Source organism: Microchirus variegatus, assembly GCF_963457635.1.
Source record: "Microchirus variegatus genome assembly, chromosome: 4".
Lineage (NCBI taxonomy): Eukaryota > Metazoa > Chordata > Actinopteri > Pleuronectiformes > Soleidae > Microchirus > Microchirus variegatus.
The window spans coordinates 28,629,830-28,642,818 of NC_139805.1; the positions used below are offsets into that span (position 1 = coordinate 28,629,830).

Genomic DNA, 12,989 nt, shown 5'->3' on the forward strand with positions numbered 1-12,989 from the left:
ACCTACCACAGCTACTGCACCAACTACCACAACTACTGCACCAATAACAACAACTACTGCGTCAACCACAACTGCTGCACCAACTACTACAACTTCTGCACCAACTACCACAACTACTGCCCCAACTACAACTACTGCACCAACCACAACAATGACTGCACCAACTACCACAACTACTGCACCAAAAACTACAACTACTATCCCAACTGCACCAACCACTACAACTACTGCCCCAATAACTACAACTACTGCACCAACCATCACAACTATTGCACCAACTACCACAACTACTGCACCAACCACTATAGCTACTGCACCAACCACTACAACTACTGCACCAACTGCCACAACAACTGCACCAACCATCACAACTATTGCACCAACTACCACAACTACTGCACCAACCACTATAGCTACTGCACCAACCACTACAACTACTGCACCAACTGCCACAACTACTGCACCAACCACAACAATGACTCAACCAACTACCACAACTACTGCAGCAACCACAACTACTGCCCCAACAACTGCACCATCCACTACAACTACTGCACCAACCACTACAACTACTGCACCAACTACCACAACAACTGCACCAACCATCACAACTACTGCACCAACTACCACAACTACTGCACCAACCACTACAACTTCTGCACCAATAACTACAACTACTGCATCAACCACAACTACTGCAACAACTACAACTGCCCCAACAACAACTGCACCAACCATCACAACTTCTGCACCAACCACTACAACTACTGCCCCAACCACTACTACTACTGCACCAATAACTACAACTACTGTGCCAACCACAACTACTGCACCAACCACTGCAACTACAGCACCAACCACTACAACTACTGCCACAACCACTAGTGCTACTGCACCAACTACCAACACTACTGCACCAACCACTACAACTACTATCCCAACTGCACCAACCACAACTACTGTCCCAACAACTACAACTACTACACCAACCATCACAACTATTGCACCAACTACCACAACTACTGCACCAACCACTACAGCTACTGCACCAACCACAACTACTGCACCAACCACAACAACTATTTCCCCAACAACTGCACCAACCACTACAACTACTGCACCAACCACTTCAACTACTGCACCAACCACTACAACTACTGCCCCAACCACTACAACTACTGAACCAACTACCACAACTACTGCCCCAATAACTACAACTGCTGCACCAACAACTACAATTTCTGCACCAACTACCACAACTACTGCCCCAACTACAACTACTGCACCAACCACAACAACGACTGCACCAACTACCACAACTACTGCAACAACTACAACTGCCCCAACAACAACTGCACCAACAACTACAACTTCTGCACCAACTAACACTACAACTACTGCACCACCAACTACAACTACTGCACCAACCACAACAACGACTGCACCAACTACCACAACTACTGCACCAACCACTACAACTACTATCCCAACTGCACCAACTACCACAACTACTGCACCAACCACTACATCTACTGCACCAACTACCACAACTACTGCACCAACCACTACAACTACTATCCCAACTGCACCAACTACCACAACTACTGCCCCAACTACAACTACTGAACCAACTACCACAACTACTGCCCCAACAACTACAACTACTGCAACAACAACTACAACTACTGCACCAACCACAACAACTACTGCACCAACCACAACTACTGCACCAACTACCACAACAACTGCACCAACTACAACTACTGAACCAACTACCACAACTACTGCCCAAACAACTACAACTACTGCAACAACAACTACAACTACTGCACCAACTACCACAACTACTGCAACAACCACTACAACTTCTGCCCCAACCACCACAACTACTGCCCCAACCACAACTACTGCACCAACTACCACAACAACTGCACCAACTACAACTACTGAACCAACTACCACAACTACTGCCCCAACAACTACAACTACTGCAACAACAACTACAACTACTGCACCAACCACAACAACTACTGCACCAACCACAACTACTGCACAAACTACCACAACTACTGCCCCAACTACAACTACTGCACCAACCACTACAACTACTGCACCAACAACTACAACTTCTGCACCAACCACTACAACTACTGCACCAACCACAACTACTGCATCAACCACAACTACTGCAACAACTACAACTGCCCCAACAAGAACTGCACCAACCATCACAACTTCTGCACCAACCAGTACAACAACTGCACCAATAACTACAACTACTATGTCAACCACAACTACTGCACCAACCACTACAACTACTGCACCAACCACTACAACTACTGCCCCAACCACTACTACTACTGCACCAATTACTACAACTACTGCACCAACCACAACTACTGCGCCAACCACAACTACTGCACCAACTACTGTGCAAACTACAATGTCTACACCAACCACAACAACTAAACCACCTACCACAGCTACTGCACCAACTACCACAACTACTGCACCAATAACAACAACTACTGCGTCAACCACAACTGCTGCACCAACTACTACAACTTCTGCACCAACTACCACAACTACTGCCCCAACTACAACTACTGCACCAACCACAACAATGACTGCACCAACTACCACAACTACTGCACCAAAAACTACAACTACTATCCCAACTGCACCAACCACTACAACTACTGCCCCAACCACAACTACTGCCCCAATAACTACAACTACTGCACCAACCATCACAACTATTGCACCAACTACCACAACTACTGCACCAACCACTATAGCTACTGCACCAACCACTACAACTACTGCACCAACTGCCACAACAACTGCACCAACCATCACAACTATTGCACCAACTACCACAACTACTGCACCAACCACTATAGCTACTGCACCAACCACTACAACTACTGCACCAACTGCCACAACTACTGCACCAACCACAACAATGACTCAACCAACTACCACAACTACTGCAGCAACCACAACTACTGCCCCAACAACTGCACCATCCACTACAACTACTGCACCAACCACTACAACTACTGCACCAACTACCACAACTACTGCAACAACCACTACAACTTCTGCCCCAACCACCACAACTACTGCCCCAACCACAACTACTGCACCAACTACCACAACAACTGCACCAACTACAACTACTGAACCAACTACCACAACTACTGCCCCAACAACTACAACTACTGCAACAACAACTACAACTACTGCACCAACCACAACAACTACTGCACCAACCACAACTACTGCACCAACTACCACAACAACTGCACCAACTACAACTACTGAACCAACTACCACAACTACTGCCCCAACAACTACAACTACTGCAACAACAACTACAACTACTGCACCAACTACCACAACTACTGCAACAACCACTACAACTTCTGCCCCAACCACCACAACTACTGCCCCAACCACAACTACTGCACCAACTACCACAACAACTGCACCAACTACAACTACTGAACCAACTACCACAACTACTGCCCCAACAACTACAACTACTGCAACAACAACTACAACTACTGCACCAACCACAACAACTACTGCACCAACCACAACTACTGCACAAACTACCACAACTACTGCCCCAACTACAACTACTGCACCAACCACTACAACTACTGCACCAACAACTACAACTTCTGCACCAACCACTACAACTACTGCACCAACCACAACTACTGCATCAACCACAACTACTGCAACAACTACAACTGCCCCAACAACAACTGCACCAACCATCACAACTTCTGCACCAACCAGTACAACAACTGCACCAATAACTACAACTACTATGTCAACCACAACTACTGCACCAACCACTACAACTACTGCACCAACCACTACAACTACTGCCCCAACCACTACTACTACTGCACCAATTACTACAACTACTGCACCAACCACAACTACTGCGCCAACCACAACTACTGCACCAACTACTGTGCAAACTACAATGTCTACACCAACCACAACAACTAAACCACCTACCACAGCTACTGCACCAACTACCACAACTACTGCACCAATAACAACAACTACTGCGTCAACCACAACTGCTGCACCAACTACTACAACTTCTGCACCAACTACCACAACTACTGCCCCAACTACAACTACTGCACCAACCACAACAATGACTGCACCAACTACCACAACTACTGCACCAAAAACTACAACTACTATCCCAACTGCACCAACCACTACAACTACTGCCCCAATAACTACAACTACTGCACCAACCATCACAACTATTGCACCAACTACCACAACTACTGCACCAACCACTATAGCTACTGCACCAACCACTACAACTACTGCACCAACTGCCACAACAACTGCACCAACCATCACAACTATTGCACCAACTACCACAACTACTGCACCAACCACTATAGCTACTGCACCAACCACTACAACTACTGCACCAACTGCCACAACTACTGCACCAACCACAACAATGACTCAACCAACTACCACAACTACTGCAGCAACCACAACTACTGCCCCAACAACTGCACCATCCACTACAACTACTGCACCAACCACTACAACTACTGCACCAACTACCACAACAACTGCACCAACCATCACAACTACTGCACCAACTACCACAACTACTGCACCAACCACTACAACTTCTGCACCAATAACTACAACTACTGCATCAACCACAACTACTGCAACAACTACAACTGCCCCAACAACAACTGCACCAACCATCACAACTTCTGCACCAACCACTACAACTACTGCCCCAACCACTACTACTACTGCACCAATAACTACAACTACTGTGCCAACCACAACTACTGCACCAACCACTGCAACTACAGCACCAACCACTACAACTACTGCCACAACCACTAGTACTACTGCACCAACTACCAAAACTACTGCACCAACCACTACAACTACTATCCCAACTGCACCAACCACAACTACTGTCCCAACAACTACAACTACTACACCAACCATCACAACTATTGCACCAACTACCACAACTACTGCACCAACCACTACAGCTACTGCACCAACCACAACTACTGCACCAACCACAACAACTATTTCCCCAACAACTGCACCAACCACTACAACTACTGCACCAACCACTACAACTACTGCACCAACCACTACAACTACTGCCCCAACCACTACAACTACTGAACCAACTACCACAACTACTGCCCCAATAACTACAACTGCTGCACCAACAACTACAATTTCTGCACCAACTACCACAACTACTGCCCCAACTACAACTACTGCACCAACCACAACAACGACTGCACCAACTACCACAACTACTGCAACAACTACAACTGCCCCAACAACAACTGCACCAACAACTACAACTTCTGCACCAACTAACACTACAACTACTGCACCACCAACTACAACTACTGCACCAACCACAACAACGACTGCACCAACTACCACAACTACTGCACCAACCACTACAACTACTATCCCAACTGCACCAACTACCACAACTACTGCCCCAACTACAACTACTGCACCAACTACCACAACTACTGCACCAACCACTACAACTACTATCCCAACTGCACCAACTACCACAACTACTGCCCCAACTACAACTACTGCACCAACTACCACAACTACTGCAACAACCACTACAACTTCTGCCCCAACCACCACAACTACTGCCCCAACCACAACTACTGCACCAACTACCACAACAACTGCACCAACTACAACTACTGAACCAACTACCACAACTACTGCCCCAACAACTACAACTACTGCAACAACAACTACAACTACTGCACCAACCACAACAACCACTGCACCAACCACAACTACTGCACCAACTACAACAACAACTGTGGTAGTTGGTGCACAAACTACCACAACTACTGCACAAACTACCACAACTACTGCCCCAACTACAACTACTGCACCAACCACTACAACTACTGCACCAACAACTACAACTTCTGCACCAACCACTACAACTACTGCACCAACCACAACTACTGCATCAACCACAACTACTGCAACAACTACAACTGCCCCAACAACAACTGCACCAACCATCACAACTTCTGCACCAACCAGTACAACAACTGCACCAATAACTACAACTACTATGTCAACCACAACTACTGCACCAACCACTACAACTACTGCACCAACCACTACAACTACTGCCCCAACCACTACTACTACTGCACCAATTACTACAACTACTGCACCAACCACAACTACTGCGCCAACCACAACTACTGCACCAACTACTGTGCAAACTACAACGTCTACACCAACCACAACAACTAAACCACCTACCACAGCTACTGCACCAACTACCACAACTACTGCACCAATAACAACAACTACTGCGTCAACCACAACTGCTGCACCAACTACTACAACTTCTGCACCAACTACCACAACTACTGCCCCAACTACAACTACTGCACCAACCACAACAATGACTGCACCAACTACCACAACTACTGCACCAACCACTACAACTACTATCCCAACTGCACCAACCACTACAACTACTGCCCCGACCACAACTACTGCCCCAATCACTACAACTACTGCACCAACCATCACAACTATTGCACCAACTACCACAACTACTGCACCAACCACTATAGCTACTGCACCAACCACTACAGCTACTGCACCAACTGCCACAGCAACTGCACCAACCATTACAACTACTGCCCAAACCACAACTACTGCACCAACCACAACAATGACTGAACCAACTACCACAACTACTGCACCAACCACAACTACTGGCCCAACAACTGCACCATCCACTACAACTACTGCACCAACCACTACAACTACTGCACCAACTACCACAACAACTGCACCAACCATCACAACTACTGCACCAACTACCACAACTACTGCACCAACCACTACAACTTCTGCACCAATAACTACAACTACTGCATTAACCACAACTACTGCAACATCTACAACTGCCCCAACAACAACTGCACCAACCATCACAACTTCTGCAACAACCACTACAACTACTGCCCCAACCACTACTACTACTGCACCAATAACTACAACTACTGTGCCAACCACAACTACTGCACCAACCACTGCAACTACAGCACCAACCACTACAACTACTGCCACAACCACTAGTACTACTGCACCAACTACCAAAACTACTGCACCAACCACTACAACTACTATCCCAACTGCACCAACCACAACTACTGCCCCAACAACTACAACTACTACACCAACCATCACAACTATTGCACCAACTACCACAACTACTGCACCAACCACTACAGCTACTGCACCAACCACAACTACTGCACCAACCACAACAACTATTGCCCCAACAACAACTGCACCAACCACTACAACTACTGCACCAACCACTACAACTACTGCACCAACCACTACAACTACTGCCCCAACCACTACAACTACTGAACCAACTACCACAACTACTGCCCCAATAACTACAACTGCTGCACCAACAACTACAATTTCTGCACCAACTACCACAACTACTGCCCCAACTACAACTACTGCACCAACCACAACAACGACTGCACCAACTACCACAACTACTGCAACAACTACAACTGCCCCAACAACAACTGCACCAACAACTACAACTTCTGCATCAACTACCACAACTACTGCCCCAAATACTTCAACTACTGCACCAACCACTACAACTACTGCACCAACCACTACAACTACTGCACCTATCACTACAACTACTGCACCTATCACTACAACTACTGCCCCAACAACTACTACTACTGCACCAATAACTACAACTACTGCGCCAACCACAACTACTGCGCCAACCACAACTACTGCACCAACTACTGCGCCAACTACAATGTCTAGCCCAACCACAACAACTACACCACCAACCACAGCTACTGCACCAACTACCACAACTACTGCACCAATAACAACAACTACTGCGTCAACCACAACTACTGCACCAACTACAACTACTAAAACTACCACAACTACTGCCCCAACTACAACTACTGCACCAACCACAACAATGACTGCACCAACTACCACAACTACTGCACCAACCACAACAACTACTATCCCAACTGCACCAACCACTACAACTACTGCCCCGATCACAACCACTGCCTCAACAACTACAACTACTGCACCAACCATCACAACTATTGCACCAACTACCACAACTACTGCACCAACCACTACAGCTACTGCACCAACCACAACTACTACTGCCCCCACAACTGCACCAACCACTACAACTACTGCACCAACTACCAGAACAACTGCACCAACCATCACAACTACTACACCAACTACCACAACTACTGCACCAACCACTACAACTTCTGCACCAACCACTACAACCACTGACCCAACCACTACTACTGCACCAATAACTACAACTACTGCATCAACCACAACTACTGAAACAACTACAACTGCCCAAACAACAACTGCACCAACCATCACAACTTCTGCACCAACCACTACTACTACTGCACCAATAACTACAACTACTGTGCCAACCACAGCTACTGCACCAACCACTGCAACTACTGCACCAACCACAACAACTACTGCCCCAACCACTACAACTACTACACCAACCATCACAACTATTGCACCAACTACCACAACTACTGCACCAACCACTACAGCTACTGCACCAACCACAACAACTACTGCCCCAACAACAACTGCACCAACCACGACAACTACTGCACCAACCACTACAACTACTGAACCAACCACTACAACTACTGCCCCAACCACTACAACTACTGAACCAACTACCACAACTACTGTCCCAACAACTACAACTGCTGCACCAACAACTACAACTTCTGCACCAACTACCACAACTACTGCCCCAACTACAACGACTGCACCAACCACAACAATGACTTCACCAACTACCACAACTACTGCACCAACCACTACAACTACTATCTCAACTGCACCAACCACTACAACTACTGCCCCAACAACTACAACTAATACACCAACCATCACAACTATTGCACCAACTACCACTACTACTGCACCAACCACTACAAATACTGCCCAAACAACAACTGCACCAACCACTACAACTACTGCACCAACTACTACAACTACTGCACCAACTACCACTACAACTACATCAACCATCACAACTACTGCACCAACTACCACAACTACTGCACCAACCACTACAACTTCTGCACCAACCACTACAACTACTGTGCCAACCACAACTACTGCACCAACCACTACAACTACTGCACCAACTACCAAAACTACTGCACCAACCACTACAACTACTATCCCAACTGCACCAACCACTACAACTACTGCCCCAACAACTACAACTACTACACCAAACATCACAACTATTGCACCAACTACCACAACTACTGCACCAACCACTACAGCTACTGCACCAACCACAACTATTGCACCAACCACAACTACTGCCCCAACAACTGCACCAACCACTACAACTACTGAACCAACTACCACAACTACTGCCCCAACAACTACAACTACTGCAACAACAACTACAACTACTGCACCAACCACAACAACTACTGCACCAACCCAAGCTACTGCACCGACTACCACAACAACTGCCCCAACTACAACTACTGCACCAACCACTACAACTACTGCACCAACAACTACAACACCAACCACTACAACTACTGCACCAACAACTACAACTACTGCACCAACCACAACAACTACTGCACCAACCCAAGCTACTGCACCGACTACCACAACAACTGCCCCAACTACAACTACTGCACAAACCACTACAACTACTGCACCAACAACTACAACACCAACCACTACAACTACTGCAACAACAACTACAACTACTGCACCAACCACAACAACTACTGCACCAACCCAAGCTACTGCACCGACTACCACAACAACTGCCCCAACTACAACTACTGCACCAACCACTACAACTACTGCACCAACAACTACAACACCAACCACTACAACTACTGCACCAACAACTACAACTTCTGCACCAACCACAACAACTACAGCCCCAACTACAACAACTACTGCCCCAACAACTACAACTTCTGCCCCAACCACCACAACTACTGCATCAACAACTACAACTTCTGCACCAACCACCACAACTACTGCACAAACTACCACAACTACTGCCCCAACTACAACTACTGCACCAACCACTACAACTACTGAACGAACCACTTCAACTACTGCACAAACCACTATAACTACTGCCCAAACCACAACTACTGCACCAACTACCACAACAACTGCACCAACCATCACAACTACCATAACTACTGCACCAACAACTACAACTTCTGCCCCAACCACTACAACTTCTGCCCCAACCACCACAACTACTGCATCAACAACTACAACTTCTGCACCAACCACCACAACTACTGCACAAACTACAACGACTACTGCCCCAACTACAACTACTGCACAAACCACTACAACTACTGAACGAACCACTTCAACTACTGCACAAACCACTATAACTAGTGCCCCAACCACAACTACTGCACCAACTACCACAACAACTGCACCAACCATCACAACTACCACAACTACTGCACCAACAACTACAACTTCTGCCCCAACCACTACAACTTCTGCCCCAACCACCACAACTACTGCATTAACAACTACAACTTCTGCACCAACCACGACAACTACTGCATCAACAACTACAACTCCTGCACCAACCACAACTACTGCCCCAACCACAAATGCTGGACCAACCATAACAACTACTGCACCAACCACTACTACTACTGCACCAACCACCACAACTCCTGCACCAACCACAACTACTGCCCCCACCACAACTACTGCACCAACAACTACAACTTCTGCCCCAACCAAAACAACTTCTGCACCAACCACGACAACTACTGCATCAACAACTACAACTCCTGCACCAACCACAACTACTGCCCCAACCACAACTACTGCACCAACAACTACAACTTCTGCCGCAACCACTACAACTTCTGCCCCAACCACCACAACTACTGCATCAACAACTACAACTCCTGCACCAACCACAACTACTGCCCCAACCACAAATGCTGCGCCAACCAAAACAACTTCTGCACCAACCACGACAACTACTGCATCAACAACTACAACTCCTGCACCAACCACAACTACTGCCCCAACCACAAATGCTGCGCAAACCATAACAACTTCTGCACCAAACACGACAACTACTGCATCAACAACTACAACTCCTGCACCAACCACAACTACTGCCCCAACCACAAATGCTGCGCCAACCATAACAACTTCTGCACCAACCACGACAACTACTGCATCAACAACTACAACTCCTGCACCAACCACAACTACTGCACCAACAACTACAACTTCTGCCCCAACCACTACAACTTCTGCCCCAACCACCACAACTACTGCATCAACAACTACAACTTCTGCACCAACCACCACAACTACTGCACAAACTACCACAACTACTGCCCCAACTACAACTACTGCACCAACCACTACAACTACTGAACGAACCACTTCAACTACTGCACAAACCACTACAACTACTGCCCCAACCACAACTAATGCACCAACTACCACAACTACTGCACCAACTACTACAAATACTATCCCAACTGCACCAACCACTACAACTACTGCCCCGACCACAACTTCTGCACCAACTACCACAACTACTGCACCGACCATCACAACTACTGCACCAACCACCACAACTACTGCACCAACCACTACAACCTCTGCACCAACCACAACTACTGCAGCAACCACAACTACTGCAACAACTATAACTGCCCCAACAACAACTGCACCAACCACTACAACTACTGCACCAACCACTACAACTACAACCCCAACCACAACAACTGCACTGACTACCACAACAACTGCACCACCCACTACAACAATTGCACCGACCACTATAACTACTGCCCTAACCACTGCTATTACTGCACCAATCACTACAACTACTGCGCCAACCACAACTACTGCACCAACTACAACTACTGAACCAACTACCACATCTACTGCCCCAACCACGACAACCACTGCACCAACCACAACAACTCCTGCCCCAACAACTACAACTACTGCACCAACTACCACAACTACTGCCCCAACTACAACTTCTGCACCAACCACAACAACTACAGCACCAACCACAGCTACTGCACCAACTACCACAACTACTGCACCAACCACCACAACTCCTGCCCTAACAACTACAACTACAGCATCAACTACCACAACTACTGCCCCTACTGAAACTTCTGCACCAACCACAACTACAGCACCAACCACAGCTAGTGCACCAACTACCACAAATACTGCACCAACCACAACTACTGCACCAACTACCACAACAACTGCAACAACCACTACGACTACTACACCAACCACTTCAACTACTTCCCCAACCACAACTACTGCACCAATTACCACGACAACTACTGTACCAATAACTACAACTACTGCGCCAACCACAACTACTGCACCAACCACTACAACTACTGCACCAACCACTACAACTACTGCCCCAACCACAACTACTGCACCAACCACTACAACTACTATCCCAACTGCACCAACCACTACAACTACTGCCCCAACCACAACTACTGCACCAACTACCACAACTACTGCACCAACCATCACAACTACTGCACCAACCATCACAACTACTGGACCAACTACCACAACTACTGAACGAACCACTTCAACTACTGCACAAACCACTACAACTACTGCCCCAACCACAACTAATGCACCAACTACCACAACTACTGCACCAACTACTACAAATACTATCCCAACTGCACCAACCACTACAACTACTGCCCCGACCACAACTTCTGCACCAACTACCACAACTACTGCACCGACCATCACAACTACTGCACCAACCA

At 47.1% G+C, this 12,989-nt stretch overlaps 1 protein-coding gene across 1 annotated transcript in view; it reads left to right on the top strand.

Moving 5' to 3' along the window:
• The window catches only part of LOC310926175 (uncharacterized protein), a gene marked incomplete at both ends in the record, with an annotated part of 68,258 nt that overhangs the window by 39,681 nt on the left and 15,588 nt on the right, over positions 1–12,989 (top strand). The window contains 2 exons of the mRNA XM_083888275.1: positions 3,623–3,898; positions 4,526–4,598. Coding sequence (XP_083744401.1) covers positions 3,623–3,898; positions 4,526–4,598 — 349 coding nt within the window. The remainder of the gene's footprint in view (positions 1–3,622; positions 3,899–4,525; positions 4,599–12,989) is intronic.